Source organism: Diabrotica virgifera, chromosome 9 (genome assembly GCF_917563875.1).
Source record: "Diabrotica virgifera virgifera chromosome 9, PGI_DIABVI_V3a".
Classification (NCBI taxonomy): Eukaryota; Metazoa; Arthropoda; class Insecta; order Coleoptera; family Chrysomelidae; genus Diabrotica; species Diabrotica virgifera.
This window is the reverse complement of record NC_065451.1, coordinates 206,678,640-206,703,669: the sequence shown is the minus strand read 5'-3', so window position 1 is coordinate 206,703,669 and position 25,030 is coordinate 206,678,640. Positions and strand designations below refer to the sequence as shown.

General features: G+C 33.8%; 1 protein-coding gene across 1 annotated transcript in view; it reads left to right on the top strand.

Moving 5' to 3' along the window:
* The window catches only part of LOC114334051 (chaoptin-like), a 233,205-nt gene that overhangs the window by 200,673 nt on the left and 7,502 nt on the right, over positions 1 to 25,030 (top strand). The window contains exons 4-5 of the mRNA XM_050662484.1: positions 17,483 to 17,593; positions 20,865 to 23,875. Of these exons, the coding sequence (XP_050518441.1) occupies positions 17,483 to 17,593; positions 20,865 to 23,875 (3,122 nt within the window). The remainder of the gene's footprint in view (positions 1 to 17,482; positions 17,594 to 20,864; positions 23,876 to 25,030) is intronic.

Below are 25,030 nucleotides of genomic sequence, written 5' to 3'. Positions count from 1 at the left end.
GATGCACAAAAATATTTATAAACAAGGGGACTTGACATAAAATTGTACGCTCAGAAAATAAATGCTTTGCAGATAATATTGACCGAGAATTATTAAACGTGATTGTAAAACTTAGATAAACTTTTTTAATTAAAATCTAACCTGTATAATGCAAAATAATGATGACTGTTCTCGCCGAAAAGTTCTCTGTAATTAATATGTAATGTATAGTATACATTAAATTAAAATACCTAAATAAGAGGGCGGCAAAATTGTCCTCCGCCCCGGGCAGCCGACACTTACGCTACGCCACTGATTAAACCCAAATATAAGTTTCGAGTCTGATCCCTATGATTGAGACAATCAAAGAATACATGGTTCAGATTCCCGATGGACTCATTGTTACACGAACAGAAGTGAATTTCATAGATTCCAATTCGATGTAGATGCTCTGAAAAAAGGCCATGGTTAAGTTTTAGCCGGGTTATTAATGAGGAATGCACTTTGTTATAATTGTAGTTAAAATGAGGTATACTTTTAGGTAATAATGGATGAATAGAAAAGTAATTATTTCTTGATGTCTGCTGAACATCTTCGTATTTGGACCTCCATCTTTCCCTGCCAATACTTCTGATAATAGAAAACAGGTCTTTGAAGTTAAAAATGTTTGTGATTTCTGATATCTCAGATGTATTTTTGCCATTCCATCCACTATTTCGTTTCCAACTACTCCACTATGTCCTTTAACTCACAGTAACGTCACGGTTTTTTTTTTGTGGATTTTAGATTATGTAATTATTTTTTTGATATCAAGAATAATGGAGTTTTAGAAATTATCTAATGGATGGCTACAAATAGCTTGTAGTACTGCCTGAGAGTCTGAGACTATTACAACATTCTCGCAATAATCAGAAACACACCAAGAACTTTCGAGAAACACACCAAGAAGTTAGTTCTTTCTGTATGGCAGCAGCGTCGGCTGTGAAAGAAACACAAGAAACTCAAGAAACACACCAAGAAGTTAGTGCTTTCTGTATGACAGCAGTCTCGGCTGTGAAAATAGAACAACAATCAGGAATTCGGTATTTTTCTGTTAAATTTTTCCCTAATTTGCTTAGTATGGATTTAAATGTAAGTTTTGTTAAAGTTGGCGAGTCTGAATAAGATGACATTATAATGGTTAATTTGTCTATCAGAACTTCAAAGTCATGTTCGAAAAAAGGAAATTTTGGTAGCTGTAAAATATACAAGTTGGTAAAGATTCGTATAAGTAAATAAAAACTTATAATACATACTTAACTTAAGATAATAATACTTTAAAATAAAAATGTATACCATTTTTATTCAGTTGCAATGCGAAGGCAAAACAATCTTACTTTTCAATTAGAATACGGAGTGCAGTCCAGTCCCTTGAATCGCGATTTTCGGCTCTTATTGGAGCCTCATCGGAAAGAACGTAGGCACTGTTCTCCATATTTTAACTGATTCGCATCGAGAGCTTTTCCCACCCATTGCAACTGAAGTGATGATAGTAGGTGGCTAGCGCCATCTGGCATTGAAAGACGGAGTAGTTTTCAATCCTAATAGTAAATTATTAATATTGAAAATATTAAAAATATTACTAAAAGATTTTTAAATTGAAAACTTATTGGTACACTTTCCTGGTGACACCTCCACGACTTCTACAATTTGCAAGTCAAATGGATGCTGCAGTGAAGACGAGAGGGAAGAAATTCTACACTATGCAATTCACATCCACCATAATAATAATATACATCCATCATAATAATACTCCTTCTTTAACCCATTCACGGACAGTACTGCGCATATGCAGACACTTACAAAGGGAAATTACTATATGCACATTAAGACGTGTTCACGTATGTTTTAAGTGATTTTGAGAAAGTTGGCTATTATTCATTACGAATATCCGGGATATCTTCACCTTTGATACTGCTGCTCTGAACAGCCCAACGAACAGAGTTGTACCATTGCCTCAAATTGTTTTGTCAGGATATATCGTCGACCTGTGCTTCTGCTGCCCAGTATATTTCCCTGTATAATGATCTGCGGCAACGCATAGGTACCTACCTCTTACCTCTCATGGCATGACCCTGATAAGACCTAAGTCTTTAGTTACATGTTATCGTCAATTTCAGTTAATATATTATTTCTTTGACAAAATGCATTTAGCAAATGTAAAATAAATGTTATAATTCAAGACTTCGATATAATCTGCGAAAACCTAATACATCGCTTGCATTCCGTGTAGTTATGGTTCACCTTCACAACTTTTACGTAGTTTTCTGCACGCCAAGTGATTGTTTATAATCTAGGCAAACTAGAGGGTCATTCTCTCCAATAATAAAAACCCGTTCTTCATAAACAGGGGTGTATAATTCTTTTAATTATAATGACGTTCGGTTCCCCCTCCGCAAAGCCGATAAGCTGTCTATAGTCGACAAGGTTTCTCATATTAAAACCCTCCATAATGGTCAGGGGAATAACGATGTAGGATACCACTCATCATAATTTATCCTCTCTCACTCCATCTTTTGATTTCAACAGCACAACTCTCAGGAGTCTGAAAAGATTCGATGATAGAGGCCACATATGTGTCAGATAACTGTTTTTCTCAAATTTCTTTAGCTTCAGCTATAGGCAAGTTAACAATCACAAAACATGTTGTAACGGGTAGTTCTTTTTGGACAACAATGTTCTGTTCTTCGTTCCGCCCCCTAAGAAAGTCCCCTTGGCATACTTCCGTAAAAGATAATCAAAATTATATTTACTGATTTTAAAAAATGCAATAACAATGTTAGTATGATACAAAAAACAACCACGCTGTCTCTCAGTACGAAATCAACGTATTAATAATTACGCACAGACTCGCAACAATTTGATACCTCAATGCGGTATAACCACACACAAGGTCTCGCAATCACGGAATCAATATATCAACAACTACACACAGAGATACCCATACAACGACTCCGCACAGAAGATGGAAGCAACCTCTCATTACGCGGTTACCCAAGTTTGTTTAATAACAAGCGACGCGCCTCTTTAATACATAATTGTTTCGCCCCTGTAGGATCCGATTCAATCCGTTGCAGCCCAGTTGGCTTACTAACTCAGTAAGTTAGTCTGCATAACATAATTACCTCTCTTAATTCCTTTGAACCATATCTTATAATACAGTTCACACAACTTTGAAATTATTTTAATAATTGAGCGGATATAGATACATGTAATTTTAGAACTTTTCGGACTTTCTTTGACAAAATGCATTTAGCTAATGTAAAATAAATATTAGAATTCAAGACTTCGATACAATCTGCTGAATCCCAATACAGTCAACTCCCGTTTATCCGTGGGGTTGACTGGCATGGTTGTCGCGGATAACGAAAATCTCGGATAAGCCATAACTTGAAGTCAAATGCATAAAGGCAAAAAAAAGGTTGTGTCACCTATAGCTTTAATTTGCAATTTTTAATCAGTACCTACATTTTTACACTTTTTGAAAGTAGTCTGCCACTTGTTTCTTCTTCTTTGAGTGGCAAACCTGTTCCTTTATTCTACATTGCACTTTATGCAGCATCAGTTTTTCAGCAAGTAGTGCGTGGTCATGGTCCTGGTCGAGTATGTATTCTAGAAGTTCATTCACATGACACAAGGCCGCCTTGTGAGTCACTTGTCCACCACTCAAGCTAATCAAGCTACTCTTCTTCATCACTTTCCTCGTTTTCTCCTCGGCATTTTTTAGGATGTCTTCGTCTGTTAGATGCTCAAATCCCGGGTAGGTAGCGTCGCGTCGTAGTCATCTAACCACTCTTGTAGGGTTCATTTGACCGTATTCTCTTACCTAGGAACTGCGTTCATTAAACTTGTAAGGACAGGCAGTTTATCATCATCTGCTCTAATGCTAGTTCGACATAATTTTCGATATTTGGTAACAATTTTCTCCACGACTTCACAATTGTTGAGGACTTTACAGACTGCCACGCAGATACGACGATAATCCGCCCCACGAATAAACCGTTCGCGGATAAACGAGACTTGACTGTACATCGCTTGCATTCCGTGCAGTTGTGGTTCACCTTCACAACTTTCATGTAGTTTTCTGCACACCAAGCTATTGTTTATAATCTAGGCAAACTAAAGGGCCGTTCTCTCCAATAATAAAAAACCCTTTCTTCATAAACAGGGGTGTATAATTCTTTTAATTATAATGACGTTCGCTTCCCCCTCCGCAAAGCCGATAAGCTGTCTACAGCCGACATGGTTTCTCATTAAAATTTTACGGTCCATTAACTTTATTGTCTATAAACCAAACTTTAATTATACTTGCTTAATGGTGTTCACTACGAACACCAGTTATTTTCACTATTTAATGAATTATAAGTAAAGGCACATACACACACAAGCTGAGGATTGCTGTTAACTTATTTTCATACTCTATCTGGTTTACATGAGATTTAGCTTTATGCTATTTTGTACCTGTTTTGCATAGGCGGGTAGGAAGTAGGAAGTGTTATTACACATATTATGTTTTTTTGATTTAAACAAATAAATATTAGTCATCAATAAAAAGCTTGCGAAAAATAATATTATATTTTTCACTGTATCAAATCTTAAAATCTCAACCTCAATATAAAAACTATTTCCTAATCCCACCCTTAGTAATAATTTTCCTCTTGACTCGACCCCACCCCTTTAAAAATACAGACAATCTTAGACACGGCAAACCGACAACTCTCTCTTTTGTTGACCCCTACAGGCAACAGATGTGCGAATAGTTGTCGCTCTACTTTCTCCTCTTGAAGGCAATAGACGCGTTAATAAATCTCTCTGGGATGCCGCTTCCCCACGTGATCCGTCATGATGATCCATCACAATCACTGATTCCGCCTCTCATAATAAACAAACCTTTTTCTCTTTGTGCAATATTTTAAAACTTTTAGTTCTTCCGTCAGAATCTCTTTAGCTGCTGACTTTGACATGCGGTATGTCATAGCTTTGCCTATTCTCCTTTGTTTTCAATATGAATTTGTCATAATTATATCACTGTATTTGTTTTTTACATCAACTACGGAATGATTCTTCACACGGCTGTAGAATAAAATAATGCTCCAAATAAATTAAACTTTATTTTTTCAAGAAAATTATGAACGCATGCATAATATTAAAAAAATGATGGAGGTTCTTACAAAATTCTTTATCTGAATTACAAATAAACAAATGGACTTGTTGCAATGTCCACGCTTCCAAGCCATAAAGAAGAGTAAAGAACACGTAACACCGAAGCATTCTTAGGCGTAGTTCGTAGTTCTAACCTTATATCGCGACAACAAAGAAACTTTTTAAGTTTAATGAATGATGCACGTGCTATTTCAATACATGTCTTAATTTCTTTGGTTTGGTCTACATTTGATGTTATCCATGTTCCTAAGTATTTGTAGTTATCCACTAAGTATCTTCAATAGTCAATTGGATGTTTGCGTGTGCTGATTTAGTCATGATCATGCATTTAGTTTTCTTTAAATTAATCTTCAGTCCGTACTCATGACAGCGTTCATTAAGGCGTTGCATTACATTTTGTAAATAATTGCTGTTATCCGTTATTATTACTGTATCATCTGCAAAACGTAAGTTGTTCAAAACTTCTCCATTGCTAGATATACTTTCTATTAAATCTGAGAGCGCTTCTTGAAATACCGCTTCCCTGTAGACATTGAAGAGTAGTGGGGACAGCACGCAACCCTGACGGACTCCTCTCTGTATTTTGATATCTTGGGTGCCCTGGTTGTCAACTCTTACCTTGGCAGTTTGATTCCGATATATAATAGATATAATTTTCATATCACGACTGTCAATATTTTTGCTTTTTAATATATCTACAAGCTTTTTATGTTGAACTTTATCAAATGCCTTTTCAAAGTCTACAAAACATAAGTAAGCCTGATTCATGTCCATGCATCTTTGGACCAGCACATTCAAGCCGAACAAAGCATCTCTTGTGCTCATACCATTTATAAAGCCAAATTGTGTGTCACTGATTTCATATTCAAGAGTTTTAATAATTCTGCTGTGTATTATTTTCAAAAATGTTTTTAAGACTCATTAAAAATATTGTTCTGTGATCTATGCAGGTTGTTGCACTTGACTTTTTGGGAATTGCTACAAAGGTCGATAGCAGCCATTGTCTGGGGATTGTGGCAGTCTGATATATTAGATTAAAGAGTTCAACCATTACGTCAATAACATCTTCATCAATAAGTTTTAATAATTCGATGGGCACATCATCTGGTCCAGTAGCTTTATCCTCTTTTGTGTTTTGATGGCATAGATGATTTCCTTGTGTGATGATTGGTATCTTCTGTGATTTCTAATGACAGTTCTTCTCTTTCATCATTAAATAGCTGTTGGATGTAATGGTCCAGTGACACAATCTCTCCTCACATCAGTAATAATATCCTGAATATGCAGCATCCATCTGGCTTGCATGTTGTAGAAGCCTTAGAGGTGTCACCAGGGAAATGGACCAATAAGTTTTCAATTTAAAAATCTTTTAGTAATATTTTTAATATTTTTCAATATTATTAATGGCGCTATTAGGATTGAAAAACTTTGTCTTTCAATTGCCAGATAACGCTAGTCACCTAATCCATTCAAGTCAGTTGCGGTGTGGGGATAAACTCTCGGTGTTGGTCACTTAGAATATGGAGGAGCAGGCCTACGTCTCTCCGATGAGACTCCAATAAGAGTCGAAAATCGTCGATTCGGAGTGCTGAACTGCGCTCCGTATTCTAAGTGAAAAATAAGATTGTTTTGCCTTCGCATTGCAACTGAATAAAAATGGTATACATTTTTATTTTTTAATAATATCCTATTTATCATTTTTAAGGGTATTCTGTTTCAATAGGGTTTTGGTTTCACTGCTGAGTGTCTGATCGTTCTTTATTTTGGACAATGTTTCTTTTGTTTCGTTCGGATAGTTTGTGTAATGCATTCATTGAGAATATTTATAGCGGCCTGTATTAATATGTTAAAGGTCTACCAAAACTATAACATTAAACAATAATTTATTATTAAAAAAGTTGACAATTTCTTTACATTTTCTCTTTAAGTTCTGCATGGATCGTTTTCATCTAGTTTCTACCCAACAGCGCACTAGTTTCCTTTCATTTAAACCGGCAAATTTCCACAGTTTTTTTTTTTAATTTTTCCTATCGTTTAACCTAACCGTATCGCTCGTCCCTTCCTATCTTCAACAAAAATTCCTACATGAATAGGACCGTCCCGGGGCCCATTATAGTTGAATATTTGTACATATGGAATAGTGGAAATGTGAACGGAAAGTTTTAGTGGAAATAACTATTCCAAAGTGTCTTGAACAAAGCTTGAAAATTTAATTGGATAGAAATACCCGAAATTATTTCAGCGTAATGTGTTTGTATGTGTTTGACGGTCGTGGAATTTGGTTTAGCCTCAATTGTTTGTATTTGTAATGGAATATGATATTTAGGAACGAATAATGATAAAACTCGATCATGTACTACTGTGAATGTAAATTCAAATTACTTTTAATAGTCCAGGCGAAGTCTGAGTTTATTGCATTTCCAAAAAAAACCAGGGGCCAAAAATGCGAAGAATTCCGTACCATAAGCCTCATGAGCAAAGTCAGGCAAATATGCAGGCTGAAAAGGAAGATATATGCGCATATATATGCATATTATTTGTGTCAAATATGCATGTATATGCATGTATTATCTGTGTCAAATATGCATGTATGTACTATCCGTTGCAAGATAATTCGGATGGAATTCCGACAAAATATGTACAAAAAGTTTTTGTCGGAATTCCATCCGAATTATCTTGCAACGAATAGTACATAATATTTAAAGTATGAAAGTTGCTGTGGCTATTTTTTTTTTCACCAATTCTTTGAACAGTATAAGTGGTTCGGAGAGTCTACTGGCTTCAATTCAGCAAAAATTTCTGCATAAAACATTGCACCCTCTAATCAAGTTCCCATCCAGTAACAATAGGTTTTGGTGGAAGAGGAAGATTCGGCAAATGTTCTTTATACAACTGATACCTTATAGGTGCCTTAAGAAATATTTTGTTCATATTTGAAATAAAATGATTAACAAGAGGAAATTTATTTCTAATTTCTTCTGCGACCCTATTTAAACCATGTGGTGGGCAAGTTGTGTGTACTAAACGAGGATTGCATTATCTCAGTTGCCATTAAGTTATTAGTCATTGGAATGTAAACAACTCAAGTTGGATCCCACGTGTTGGGAAATTTCAATACATTACCTTAGGGCATTATCCTAGTTGCCATGTGACCATCATAAGGCATTTTATTAAAGTATTCACTTTCTACCCGGATATTTTTCTTTGGTGGCTCAGCTAGGATCCAGTTTATCTAACACTGATGATGATTTTTTATAAAAATCGAAAACGTTTTGTTGTGATGTAGCCATTTAAAGGGATTTTAATAAAATTTTATACCTTTTACAATGGATTTTTTCCAATTTTTTTTCTGATATCTCTAACGCGAACAAAAATATAGAAAATTTACCCTATTTGAGGATTCGCAGTAGGCCGCGATTAAAATTTAAATTTCAGTTGAGTATCCTAAAAAATGTAAACCTTTAACCTCTATGACTGGATAACCGAAATATAGAGCTGTCTTCATCTTTAATGGGACACATTGTATTTAAACAATATTTAATTGTTAAAATATAAATTTTATTTATTGTTAATAAAAATGTAAATTTCTGGTGCAAGTATATTTCTAATTCATTTATAGTGCGGCAGATTCGTGCAAATATTATAAGAATTGTGCATTTAATGATATAGAAGCATATAATTTAGACCACACAGGGGCGTAACAGAGGGCCCCGCAGCATGAAGCTTGCGGGGGGGCCCCAATCGCTTAAGGGCCCCATCTTGTCATCTGATATTATGTAAAAATCTGTTATTGTTATATTATTTTACGTTGTCTGTTTAAATTTAAAAACGTAAAAATGTCTAACTAGACGTATTTGCCAAGTGAATCATCTCATAATATCTATAGAAACTTAATCCCTTCCGGCCTACCGAAATTTTATGGCAGCGACAATAAACTATATAATGCTTTGTATTACGTGACTATTGAAAGATATTATGAGAATTGCAACTTGCCGAATTTAAGAACAAAATTTTTAATCTAAAAATGGGTTTTCTTTCTCTCTGTTCTTTACCTACTTTTAGTATTTCGATACAATATTATCGCCAGTAATTTCATATTGGTCGTTTGCATTGAATTTTATTTATGTTTGTGTTGTTTTACGGTTATAGTTGCATCAGTTTGGTACGCATTTTTTAAAAATTATTGACGACTTTTCTTGTGTAATCATTGGACAATCTCTCAACAGATAAACGGTAAGATAAGGAAATTATAACACTTACGCTTTAGGGTCAATGTAGAAAAACTTGCATTGTTTCGGTTTCGGAAAAATCAAACAAGCTTATATTTTTCTAAAACATTTTTTGTTAGTTTATATATCTTATCTTAAAGTAAAAAGTTCTACTCACAGATGCCTCTAATTGTTTATTAATTCTTTAAACAATAAAACTGTTTTATATTAAATATTTTTAAAACATATCGGTGAATTCATCATTTTACTTTGTTCAAAAATGTTTCTATTTGCTTTTTAATTATGCTGAATTCAAATATGACATTAAATCAGGGCCATTAGTACGATGTTGGGGGCCCCGTGGCAAACGTGATCTGGGGGCCCCCTACCGGGGGTCTGGGGTTAATCACGCAGCAGAAGGAGTCCGGGAAAATTGATATTTAACCACTTGAAAACGCATTTTAATGTACTCCATGACTGAAGTTTCCTGTAACTACCTACATATTGCTATTTTAGTTGACCAACGCAAAAAAAAATTGAAATCACATTATTTTAAGCTAAATATTTTGCAAATATTTACCATCAATATAACATCTTTTCTGTTTTCATAAAAAATATACTACATAATATAATGTTATGTACTTACATTCTTCGGCTATAATGTAGGTTTTTAATGGCGTTATATTGCCTATATGGCAGTATATAAAATTATATAGGTCTTTGAGAAAATTAAACAATATATCATGTTGCTTTATTTGTTAAAACCTTTCTTCTAATTTTGATAAGGCAGTGTCCAATATCACAAAGTAAGAATTCATTGTAATCTTTAAATACAACCGATATATAAAATTTCACTTACGCTGCCCTGGGGCACACTAGTACTTACCCCATTAAAAAAATAAGTGAAAAAGTAATGTTTGAATGAATTTATTCAAAACAAATTTTTAACACAAATATAACTAACGAATTTTAATAACTCTGAACATTATTGTTTCTTAGAATATCTTGGACAAACTTTAATTTAATGTTCTACACAGATGAACTGTTTTCACACATTGCACCTCATTCGGCTCGGTGTAGGGAACGCACACAGAAACTGCATCTGGCTAAATTTGCATGAGTTTCCTCTTAAATTTCATTTAGGTCCACTTTCCTTCAAAAAACCCTTGATATCTTCCGGAAGATAATACTGGTAAAGTTGGCTAAGCCAAGTACTACTGTACTCCAATACGTCTAGGTCTAAGTAGCGTAGCGTATTTTGAGCAATTGAACGAAACATTGGTGCTGGGTCGGCGCTGAATCTTTAAAATTCCAAGAATCTTAATAAAATTAATTCTGCCTGGGGTACTCCAGTGCCCCGGGTAGGGTTTAAATGTTTTAAATTAGTTGGTTAGACGGATTTTTTTGAACCACATCTTTACGTGAAGTCAAATAAACGCTTTTTCATTCGGGACCTAACCATAACCATATTAGATATTAATCAGTGGAAACGAAGGGTTGCAATCGATATCTTCGGCAATTCTTTTGGCCTCTTGTAAAATATCTTTAAACCTTCATTTGATCTAATATTAGATAAATATATTTTGATCTGCTTCACGATTAAAATAATATTAGGTAGTGTAGCATCGGATTCCTGCATCACATCACTTGCAATATATAAACTGTGTTAACACATTATACACACACACATTCGAGATGTGGTGTTACAGGCGCATTTTAAGAATTTCGTGGGTGGATCGTGTGACTAATGTTGAGGTTCTACGTCGAATAGGCAAGGAATGCGAGATTATTAGCACAATCAAAGAGCGCAAACTGGAATATCTTGGCCATGTTATGAGGAATGAAAGGAGATATGGCTTGTTGCAACTCATTTTTCAAGGCAAGGTATTTGGAAAGAGAGGACCAGGGAGAAGAAGAATATCTTTGCTTCAAAACCTGAGAAAGTGGTTTAATACATCGACAACCGGACTATTCAGAATAGCAGCAAGCAAAGTTAGGATAGCCATGCTGATCGCCAACATCCGGAACGGATAGGCACCTTAAGAAGAAGAATAACACATTTTACCTAATAATGGGACAAATAAATTTAAACGATTTAGTCTTTAATAGCACCGAATTTGGGGTATTTCTAGTTTCAGAGTCTTTGCTATTATCAGAATAGTGCATATAAAGCGTCACATATGTTTCCTACTTTCTACTAACTCTAAGCGCATCTATTCTACTTTCCCATCTAGGATGTACTAGAAAAAGGTTTTAGTGTCAAAATTCGTACTTCATCTTTTAATACTTGGCAACGTTAAGTTGATGCGGAAAAAAAATCGTAGATTTCCTGCACCATAGCAAAAAAACTTATTTGCGTCACATAATTTTTACATCGTCAATAATTACTAAAGTTAAGCTATGGGCTGGCACGTAAAAGGCTCTAGACTCTAGGGTTTAATTCAAGAACTATTTTTTGTAAATATTACATTAGTGCAACCGTTCATATTCGCACCATCCATCATTAAATCCCCTAAAGAAATGTAAGTCTCCAAAAAATCTAATAAAATAAAATATTTGTTAAACCTTGTCCTGTCGAACTTGATATTAATACAACTCCTCATAATGTTCTCTAATTTCGATATTTATTTTGATTTGTTGTTTAATAAAACAAACTTTACGACAGCGGTAAGTTGGTATGACTTGAATCAGGAATGGAATCTAAAAATATAGAAAATATTTGCTAGTTTTTAAGAAATAATTTCATTAATTATTTTTTCTCCTGAGAGGGAAATTAGTTCGATTTGAATATGAACACCTAAATAATGAGTCATATTTAATGGAGTAATTTTAATCCTATTAATGTGGTCGGCTATGGTATCATTATAGTTTGCAAGTATTGTCTCAATTAATTGCACAGAGTCCATTTTGTTGCTCTTTAAATTACAATTTCTTTTATCAAATCCAACCTTTCTGTTAGTAGTATTAATCATATATTTATGTTTTTATAATTTTTATAATTTCCTGACAACATTTTTGTTTTATCTAATCTATAATATACTTAAGTAAATCTTTTTTCATATATTTATGCGTTTATAATTTTTATAATTTCCTTATAAAATTTTTGTTTTCCCCTATTTTAGGGTGGCTCACGCTGCCCCCTTGCACCCCGGCTCGGAATGGGTCTGTATACCAATAAAGATGAGAAATGTAAGTTGTTATGAACAGTGAATGATAACGCTAACACAAAAAAGTTTTTGTTAAATAAGCCGTATTTAGTAATTGTTTAACGCGGGAGCAGTCGCGCTCACTTTTGTCACGTAAGCAGTCGCGCCTAGAACAAAATCTAACAATACGAATTTAAAACAAATTTATATTTTATAATATTTTTGTTTGCTTGTTATGTTAAAAATATCTATTTCTAACAATTTTAAAACTAGTTGGTTCCCACCAAAGCCATAAATTCCACAAAAAAAAAATAAAAATGAAATTAAAAAAAAATCCTACGCATTACTACAATCTTTTTCGAGGCACTTACAAGTGGAAAGTTATGTTGCAAAATTTTTCATTAAGTTATCACGGAAAATGATAAAAAGTTGGATTTTTTCTAACGGCGCGACTGCTCCCGGGTTAAAAGGGGCCCCATTTCAAATTCTGCGGGGGGGCCCCCACGGAGTTTGTTACGCCACTGAGACCACATATACTACACATATAAAGGTTCAAATTTAGATATAAGGCCATCTCAGATTTTGCCTTTTACAAAAATTATGTATTATTTTACAAAATACATATGTGACTAATAGCACGATAACTTTGGAACGAAAAGTCCGATTTCAACCAAATTGGATATATAGGTTCTTTTTTTGAAGTAAAAGATCGAGGTCTTGAACCGGAAGAATCTGTTTACCAGAAGTTGTGTTTTTTCTGATTTTTATGTAAAAATATGTTGTTTTTTTTTTCAATTCTTTCACCCTGTATATATTAATTTTTCAAAAAGGTAATATCGGCATTAAAAAGAGCGTAATAGCTATTTGTATAACAAAGGAGGAAAGTGCTACTTTTCCTCCCGAGAATGAAGTTTACTGCCCGACGCGTAGCGGAGGGCAGTAATCATCCAAGGGAGGAAAAGGCACTTTACTCCCATGTTATGCATATGGTTTTTCCACCTTCCTCAAATTAGTAACAAGTCATTTTTCATTTTTACTTAATTTATTTATGAAACTAACCAACAAAATGTATTAAAACTAAAACTAACAAGTAGGTACAATATAACTGTCAACTGTCAAATATAAGTCAAATTATTAATGTAAACATTGTTAAATCAAAATAACAATTTACTGTTTTTTACCATTCTGCAAAATAGAGGGTGTTTTATAAATAAACGTTAAAATGTATAGATACTTACGTAATAGAAAATAGATATTGTACAGGGCGTCAATAAGTTATATTTCATGAATGAAATACCATGACGTCACTTTTACTTTTCCTCCCTAGGGAGGAAAAGTACAACTTTGTTCCCTACAATCAGGTCCGGAAAAGTATACTTTCGGTAAAGGTAGGTGGAAAAAATATTTTTTAGGAAATATTTTGAACTTTTTAGTTATATTAATTACCATTTAATAAATGCATAACTTATCTTCACATGTACCTATGTGCGGCAGATTCGTTCAAATATTATAAGAATTATTGTGCATTTAATGGTAGAAGCATATAATTTGGACCACATATACTACACATACAAAGGTTCAAACTTAGATATGAGGCCATCTCAGATTTTGACTTTTACAAAAATGGCGGACCGTCAAAATGGCGACTGTACATATATGTGACTAATAGCACGATAACTTTTGAACAAAAAGTCCGATTTCAACCAAATTGGGTATATAGGTTCTTTTTTGACGTAAAATATCAATGTCTTGAACCGGAAGAATCGGTTTACCAGAATTTGTGTTTTTCCTGATTTTTTATGTAAAAATATGTTGTTTATTTTTTCAATTCTTTCACCCTGAATATATTAATTTTTCAAGAAGGTAATATCGACTTTGAAAAGAGCGTAAAAATATTTTTTAGGAAATATTTTGAACTCTTTAGTTATGTTAATTACCAATTAATAAATGCATAACCTATTTTAACATGTACCTATGAACATATGTGCGGCAAATTCGTGCAAATAATATGAAAATTATTGTGCATTTAATGGCAGAAGCATATAATTTGGACCACACACACTACACATAAAAATATTCAAATTTAGATATGAAGACATCTCAGATTTTATCTTAAAAAAAAATGGAGGGCCTTCAAAATGATCTGCCGCACATAGGTACATGTGAAGATACGTTATGCATTTATTAAATGGTAATTAACATAATTAAAAAGTTCAAAATATTTCCTAAAAAATATTTTTACTCTCTTTTCAACGGCGGTATCAGCATTTTGAAAAATTAATATATACAGGGTGAAAGAATTGAAAAAAAAACAACATATTTTTACATATAAAAACAGTAAAAACACAACTTCTGGTAAACCGATTTTGCTGGTTCAAAACCTCGATCTTATTCATCAAAAATAGAAGCTTGATGCCTTTGGCTGAAATCGGACTTTTCTTTCAAAAGTTATCGTACTATTAGTCACATATGTATAGTCGCCATTTTCAATGCCCGCCATTTTTGTAAAAGACAAAATCTAAGATGGCCTTATATCTAAATTTGAACCTTTATATGTGTAGTATTTATTATGTGGTCCAAAGTATATGCTTCTACCATTAAATGCACAATAATTCTTATAATATTTGCTCGAGTCTGCCGTACATAGGTACATGTGAAGATACGTTATGCATTTATTAAATGGTAATTAACATAACTAAAAAGTTCAAAATATTTACTAAAAAATATTTTCACGCTATTTTCAATGGCGGTATTAACTTTTTGAAAAATTAATATATACAGGGTGAAAGAATTGAAATAAAAAACAACATATTTTTACATAAAAACCAGGAAAAACATAACTTTTGGTAAACCGATTCTTCCGGTTCAAGATCTCGACCTTACATCAAAAAAATAAAAAAATAACCTATATACCAAATTTGGTTGAAATCTGACGTCTCGTTCAAAAGTTATCGTGATATTAGTCACATATATATTATAGCTGTCAATTTGAATGCCCGCCATTTTTGTAAAAGGCAAAATCTGAGATGGCTTCATATCTAAGTTTGAACCTTTATATCATCATTCATCATTCTCTTTGCTTTATCCCTATGCGGGATCCGCTTCCCTAATTGCATTTCTCCACACAACTCTATCTTGGGTCATAGCAATGTTAATCCCTTTTACCAACATGTCCTGCCTTATCGTCTCCCCCCAGGTCTTCTTTGGTCTTCCTCTCCTACTCCTTCCAGGAATCTGCACTTCAGCTATTCTTCGTATTGGGTGATCAACGTCTCGACGTTGAACATGACCAAACATCTTAACCTATGCTCTCTCATTTTGGCATCAATTGGTGCCACACCTAGACTTCCCCTAATATACTCACTTCTAATTTTATCCTTCTTTGTCACTCCACTCATCCATCTAAGCATTCTCATTTCCGCCACATGCATTCGTTGTTCCTCTTTCTTTTTCACTGCCCAACATTCAGTTCCGTGTATCATAGCCGGTGTTATGGCTGTTTTATAGAATTTTCCCTTCAGCTTCATTGGAATTTTTCTGTCACACAACACACCACTCGCTTCTTTCCACTTCATCCATCCAGCCCTAATTCTACTGCATGCATCTCCATCTATTTCTCCGTTACTCTATAATACCGATCCTAGGTACTTAAAACTATTGCTTTTCACAATCATTTCACCATCCAAAGATACCATTTTATTTCTAGTAACTCCATCTTTAAATGAACATTCCAAATACTCTGTTTTTGCTCTACTAAGTTTTAAACCTTTTTCTTCCAGAGCTTGTCTCCACTGTTCCAGTTTTTGTTTTAAGTCTCTTTCACTATTTCCTATTAACACTACATCATCAGCATACATTAGGCACCATGGAAGACTACCCTGTAGTTTCGCTGTTATCTGGTCCAAAACTAATGAGAATAAATAAGGACTAAGCACCGAGCCTTGGTGCAATCCTACTTTCACCTGAAATTTATCAGTCTCTCCCACACCTGTCCTAACACTAGTCGTTACTCCCTCATACATATCTCTCACAATCTTTACATATTCGCCAGGGACTCCTTTCTTATTGAGTGCCCACCACAGAATCTCTCGAGGAACTCTATCATATGCTTTCTCAAGATCGATGAATACCATATGAGCGTTGGTCTCTTTATTCCTGTATTTTTCCATCAATTGCCTTACAGTGAAGATTGCATCTGTTGTTGATCTGCCCTGCATAAAGCCAAATTGATTATCGGATATTTCGGTTTCTTCACGTATCCGTCTATCAATATACTGCTTCTAGGTACTAATATACTGCTTCTCCATTCTTCTGGCATTTGTCCAACTTCCATAATTCTATTAAATAGACCTGCTAGCCACCTTATTCCTGTCTCTCCCTTTTGTTTGAACCTTTATATGTGTAGTATATATGGTCCAAATTATATGCTTCTATCATTAAATGCACAATTGTTTCACATATCGGCTACACTATTAAAGAAGTTATTATTATAAGGAAAAATATTTGGAAAGCGAGGTTCAGGAAGAAGAAGAATATCCTGGTTGAAGAACCTCAGAACTCGGTTCAACATAATATCTGTGCAACTGCTGCAGATAAAATAAAGAGTGCCGTGATGTTCGCCAACATTCGTCACGGATAGGCACATCAAGAGAAAAGTTCAGACGGAATCTGTCTTGAATTGGAGAATTTCCATAGAAGTTCCATTTCTTTTGCTGAGGTTACTTCAGGTTAACTGACTTCACTTGTATTAATAATCATGATATGCGCCAGTCGCAAACCTTGTGTTTAATTTTTTATTTAACAAAATCTGAAAAAGAACGAAAATTGTTGCTTTTTGCGTCCATATTTTTGCCTATAACTCGAGAGATATTGTTCCTACAAAAAAAATTGTCAAAAAATTTACTTTTATTCTGCAATTGTGTTATTTTAATAAAATATTTCTTTCAGTTCTTTATGGAAAAGCCTGACGTCTCTGGATTTGAGCTATAACAAACTGGACAGCATCCCTCTAGCGGCTCTTAAAGAAATTAGGAATCTACAGTGGATTAACTTGCATGGGTAAGTGATCTTCTTCTACTTAAAGTGCCTATCAGTTCCAGATGTTGGCGATCATCATGGCTATTTTGACTTTGTTTACCGCAGCGCGGAACAGTTCAGTGGTAGTCAGTGTTATACCACTTTCGTAAATTTTGAAGCCAGGAAATGCGTCTTCTTCCCGGGCCTCTTTTACCATTTACTTTCCCTTAGAGAATCAGTTGGAGAAGGTCGTGACATTCTTGATTTCTCATTACATGAGAGAATTTCACATTCTTTCCCCATTCTACGCAGGACTTCCACATTAGTAATTCGGTCAACCCAGTATATATTTAAGATGCGCCTATAAATAACACCACATTTCGAAAGCTTCGAGTCGATTCATAGATGCAACAGTTAGTGTCCACCCTTCCATTCCGTAGAGCAGAACTGTAAATATGTAGCATTTCAACAGTCGGTATTTTGTTTTTGATGATATGTCTCAACTGTTGAAAATGGTCTTATTCTAACGTATGCTGCTTTTGCTTTTATTATTCGCTGTTTAGTTTCTGTTGAGTGGTCCCATTGGCTATTTAATTTGCTGCCCAGATATCAGATATGTATATTGCTCGACTCTTTTGATATTCAGTTGGTTGATTGTAAGTTGAGCGTTTAGTATTGGTTTTTTAGTAATTGTCATAAATTTGGTCTTCTTTATGTTAGAGCTAGTCCGTATCTGTTGCTAAGTCTTGCTAAGCGATTTCTTAATAAAGTCCGTCCGCTATAACTTTTCTCATGCGTCACGATTCATTTTCAAACAAATTAAGTCAAAACATAAAGTAAAACGTACGTCGATGTGTTTATACATTGTGTATCTGTATACTATACGCTATACACATCGGCGTACGTTTCACTTTATGTTTTTACTTAATTTGTTTGAAAATGAATCGTGACGCATGGGAAAAGTTATAGCGGACGAACAATATCTGTAAATCATTCAGATTATCGGCAAAAACTATCGTGTCATCTGCATATCTAATGTTTTTCAGGCATTCACCGTTTATTAATATTTCTTTCGCACAACACTGTAAAGCTTCTGTTACAAAACTGACTTTACGCGGTTGACTTTACTATTTTTATTATTTATGTTTTTAGGCACTAAGTTTAATTTTAGTTGACTTTATTTATTTTTAATAACTTACAACTAAACAAATGAAAAACACTGAATTTATATCTTTTATTTTACAAACTACCATATCTATTTTATGTATTACACTAAATCTATTATTTTATTTACATAATTACAAGTACAAAAAAATATCGTGTTCGATACATACCTATCACGTACACCTACGTATTCAAATTCACAACTAACTGCTAATTTCAAAATCCCTCTTATTTATACAATACTTAATCATCTCGAATACAAAAGAGTGATCCAGAATAAACGAGTATTTACATAATAACTTAAAGCACGTAAAATCGATTTTTCTATTATCACAAAAGAACAATTATTTGAAAAAGGTTTATAAACAAACTCGATCGAAATCTTTCTTTAAATTAGGGTCCCTCATAAATCAATCAACCACAGGTGCATTGTATAAAAAAAAAATTCTTGGTGTAAATACTTTCGGCGCCTGTTAGTCCGGGAGCTGAAAACAGTAAGGTGATATAATTGTGTCACACTTCCTTAAATACTTAAGAGTGTAGCATTTTTTTTATTACATTTTTGAAAAATTTAAACGCAGAATGAAAGCTTACATTATTGCCGAGGGCCGAAAGTCCCTTAGAATAAACAAGTTTCTTTTGAATGAGATATTTTAAATTAAAAATCACACTCAATTTTCTCTTTTTTTTTTTCACAACTGTAACTTATTAAAATAAACATTATAAAAGTTTTCAGGAACTTTTGGCCCTCGATACTAATGTAGTCTTTCATTCCCGATTCATTTTTTTAAAAATACTTATTAGTTTTAGATGGATTCGAATACATTTAAAATGCATTGATCTGAGATTTTGCGCCTATCCCCTTAATCAATTGCTTTTCTACCGCTGTCAGATATAAACTATAGATACCATGATTATTCTGAAGGATTTTTATATTTTAAAAACAAAATATGTTGAAAATCATGTTTTTGTTTTCTACAAGTATGTACTTTATACAGAGTGAGTCTGTAATTTGGAATAAATTCAATAATTCAAATACTAATTGTTTTTTTGAAAAATGCTCAGACCCGTCGATTAGTATTTCAAATTGTTATTTTTGACATACAATAATAATGTATACAAGGTGTCCCAATTTAGAGATATGACGTCATCGTTGATTTTCTTAAATGGCGATTTTCTGTCATTTTGATAGCTATTTTGATAGGGTATGTAAATTTATACATAACTGCAAAATTTCAAATTTTTATTTCCTACTATTTACAAGATAATAAAAAATAACAAAGTTATGAAAATCAAATAATCAAATAATAATTGAATCTAATTAATTAAATTAAGCAAATGCTCATAATGTTGCCCTCGATTATGGTCAAATAGTTAATGGGCAACATTATGAGCATTTGCTTAATTGAAATAATTAAATTCAATTATTATTTGATTACTTGTTTTTCATAACTTTTTTATTTTTTATCTTGTAAATGGTAGGGAATAAAATTTGAAATTTTGCAGTTATGTATAACTTTACACACCCTATCAAAATATCTATCAAAATTACAGTGTTGCTATTTAAGAAAATCAACTAGGTATGACGTTAGATCTCTAAATTGGGACACCCTGTATACATTATTATTGTATGTCAAAAATGATAATTTGAAATACTAATCGACGAGTCTGAGAATTTTTCAAAAAAGAAAACAATTAGTATTTAATTATTGAATTTATTCCAAATTACCGACATAATTTTGTTATTTTTTATTAACGTGTAAAATAATAATTTGATATTTTGCAGTTATGTATAACTTTACACACCCTATCAAAATAGCTATCAAAATGATAGTGTTCCCATTTAAGAAAATCAACAACGACGTCATCTCTAAATTTGGACACCCTGTATACATTATTATATTATTATTGTATGTCAAAAAGAACAATTTGAAATACTAATTTACCGGTCTGAGCAATTTTCAAAAAAACAATTAGTATTTGAGATATTGAATTTATTCCAAATTACAGACTCACTCTGTATATTTTTAAGGGCTATGTTATAGTAAAATTTGTATTTCTGTTTTGACGCAATCACCAAAAACACTCATATAAAAAATATAACTGACTTAATTTTCAAAACATTGATTTATATAATTATTTTTTGCAGAAATCAAATATCTTCAATAAACGGTGTATGGTCGCACATGAAAACCTCCGTCTCAACCCTTTTCCTCGGCGAGAATGACATAACCATCATACCAAACGAAACCACAAGCCACAACGGAATAAAACAGACTCAACAAAGTTTGCGACAATTTAAATCTCTGATTTGGTTAAACTTAGACGGAAACCGAATATTCGAAATACATAAACACTCATTACCTATTTGCTTGAAAACCGCAAGTCTTTCCTATAACTTGTTGCACGTATTTCCGATAGAACTTATAGCGACCTCCCCGTATCTCCAATGGCTGTACTTACGGGGTAACCACATAAAATTAATACCGCAGTACACTTTACCGACGATGTTGTACTTGGAGAAGATAGACCTGGCTGAAAATTTCATAAGCACACTGCCTGCGTATCTCTTTAACAATTCAATTAATATAAGAGACATTAACTTGGCTTTCAACGACTTTAGAATGTTAACTGATAATTGTTTTTCCGGCCTAAATACAGGAAGAATTATTTTATCCTATAATTCTATCGAAAAAATGGACTACGATGCTTTTAAAGGCATTTTAAACTCCCTGGAGTACCTGGATCTTGACCACAACAATTTGCAACGTATTCCTGAAGGAATTCGACGATTACACGGGTTGAAATATCTATATATTTCTTCGAATTTACTGAAAGACATTGATCCAACTGCTTTTGATAATTTTGCGCCTAGTTTAAGAGCTCTAAGTTTGAGTGGAAACCAGTTAGTTGAAATCCCATCAACAGCTTTACAAAACTGTACCAAACTGTCACACTTCAACATCGCTTTTAACGAAATAGTTGAAATTGAAGAAGGTACATTTCAAAATTGGGGATCAACCATTAAAAGCCTCGTGTTATCCAATAATCGATTAATAAAGCTATCAAATAACATTTTTGATGGCATGGAAGAACTCAACGAGTTAAGTCTGAGCTTTAACCCTCTTAGATTTATAGAAAAAGACGCTTTTGCAGGCCTCACAAAGTTAGAAAGTTTTGAATTATCTTTCGGATTCGAGGAAAACGAACTAAACTACGAAATTTTTGACCCCATGGTCAGTCTAAAAGGTCTATCGTTAGACCACAATAATATTGTTTCGATTTACCCTTCGTCTTTTTTATTGCCCGAGCTAATGTACCTCAATTTGGAGTCTAATAAGATTAGAGCGATCCCGAAAACGTTCCTCAAGGCGAACGTTCACTCCAAACTCCAGGACATCCGGTTTTCAGACAACGAGCTGACGGTTATAGAGACTGGCACGTTTAGAGCTTTACTTAATTTGGAAACTGTCCTCTTATCCAATAACAAGATTAGGAACATCGAGAAGCAGTCGTTCTCCGACCTGCCAAAACTCAATACGGTCATTCTTTCGCATAACAGGTTGAGTGATATTAGCCGTGATGCTTTCACGAATTTGCAGGCCATCGGGAAGATCGATTTTTACAATAACTTGTTGTCTGAAGTGTCTTTTACGTTTTTCACGAATATTTCTGGAGTGCTGCACTTGAATTTCAGCAGAAACCAAATTGTTTCTTGCGTTTCGGATTCTAGAGTTTTAAATATACAAGTTTTCGACTTGAGATACAACAATTTAGATAAAATTCCGGTATGTATCGAAAAGACTTCAGCGTTAAGAAAACTGTATTTGGATTTTAATATAGTAAATAATTTAGATCACAGCGTTTTTATGCATTTGACATCTTTAGAATATCTAGGACTACAACAAAACAATATAAAAAGTGTGAAAAAGAAAGCATTTTTTGGATTACAGAACCTACAGTCTTTAGATTTGTCGAAAAACTTCATAAACCAACTTCACATCGGACAATTCGCCAATATGTCAAAACTAAGGATACTAAACCTTAGTGGGAATCACTTAAGCTACCTACCCAAAGAGATCTTTAAAAGTACTCACATAGAAATGCTCGATCTCAGCTTCAATTTATTCTCAGTTGTACCTAGTACAAGTCTGTCAGACATCGGTATATCTTTGAGGCACTTCTCTATGAGATCCAATAACATCGAACACATCGATATAACAACATTTCCAGATATACCACTGTTACAGCATTTAGATCTAGGAAACAACAAACTGACTATTTTACCTGATAACGTATTTACTAGTTTAGGACTTCTCCAAACGTTGGACTTAAGTTTTAACCCACTGAGGTCAAACTTTAAGGAATTGTTCCATTATGCTCAAGGCTTGAAGTTTTTAAATTTAGCCAACACAGGTATGATTGTTACACCACATTTTCCACTGCCAGATCTGATATTTCTGAACCTCTCTTACAACAGTATTGAAACCATTAACAAAAATTCTGTACAACAGCTAGCAAATCTAAAAACTCTAGATTTGAGCCACAATAACTTACTCCAAGTTCCTTCGCAGCTTTGGATGCATCTTCCTAACCTCAAAACTCTAGAATTGTCGTACAATCCTATCAAAGAGCTATTGTTTGATAATTTTATAAACTTGCAAAGTCTACAGGAACTGAATATACAACATCTAAATTCTTTGAGTAGGTTTGAAAGTGAAGCTATCACTCAGTTGAAGATCTTATCGAAATTGTCAATGCAAACGTGGCCTAAAATTGAAAACTTTTCTGAAAGATTGTGCCAAATGCTCTCAAACATCGACCAATTACGGGTTTTAAGAATACTAGTCATAGAAACAGAATTGACTGACCAATTATTATGTATAACAAACAGAAAGATCAGATTGTTAGAACTGACGGGAAGAAACTTGAAAATAGTCAATAAAGACGCATTTGCTAGGTTTACCAAGAATCCTGAACTAACGATCAAACTCCATGGAACTCAAATAGAAGAGTTGCCTTCTGGGTTATTTTCGAATATGTTTAAGATAGCTCATTTGACCCTGGATCTTCGGAATAACATGCTGACTCATCTGCATCCGGAGATTTTTTATGGGAACTCGAGTAGGTGGAAGAATGTTGGAACAACTTTAATATCAGGTAAGGAATATCGTCACTGTCTTTACCTTTATCCATATGTAAGACCAGATTTCTTTGTTAACAACTGTTTTGTAGCACTCTGACTGACTATGTGGGGTTGACTTCCCTGATTACATTTTTCCATACGTTTCTATCTTTCAATATCAACCCATTTACCCGCATATTCCGCCTAAACATCTCTTCCCAGGCCTCCTTTGGTCTTCCTCAATGCTCTCACTAATATAGGTACTCATACTTTATCGTTTTATGTGACTCCACTCATCTATCTAATCATTCTCATTTCTGCAACATGAATTTGTTGTTCCTGTTTTCTTTTTAACTTTCCAACATTCAGTTCCATACATCATAGCTAGTCTCATGTCTGTTTAATAGAATTTTAGGTTTTAAACCTTTTTCGTAGAGCTTGTCTCTACTGTTCCAGTTTTTGTTCTAAGTCATCTTCACAATTCATCTTCGTACTAGCTGTACATCATCAGCTTACATTAAGCACCAGGAAATGTTACGCTATTATGTGATCCAAAACTAATGAGAATAGATAACTACTTTCCCTAATAATCCTACTTTCACATGAAATTTATCAGTTTCTCCCATTTTATCACAATCTTTCACAATCAATCACCAATCATATATTCACCGGGGGCTCTTGTCTTGTTGAGTTCCCACCACACAGAATCACTCGAGGAACTGTATCATATGCTTTCCCAAGATCCATGAAGACCATATGAGCGTTTGTTTATCTTTTCCTGTATTTTTCCATTAATTGACTTATAAATAATGAAAGTTGCATCTGTTGTTGATCTGCCTTGCATAAAGCCAGACTGATTATCGGATTTTTCGGTTTCTTCACGTATCCGTCTATTAATTACTCTCTCCCGTATTTTCATGGTGTGACTAAGTAGTTTTATGGCCCTGTAGTTTACACATTGTTGTATATCTCCCTTGTTTTTAAAAACTGATATTAGTATACTGTTTCTCCATTGGTTTGGCATTTGCCCAACTTTTATTTCCAATTTTTGTTTCCATTAGGTCCATCGCTATGAGCTTGATTGTAGATTGTTCATTAAAGGCACAGGAGGCTATCCTGGAGGCTATCTCCACCACATCTTTGCCCCAGAATTGATTTTTAGGGCAATTTGCCAAATTAAATACTTCGAC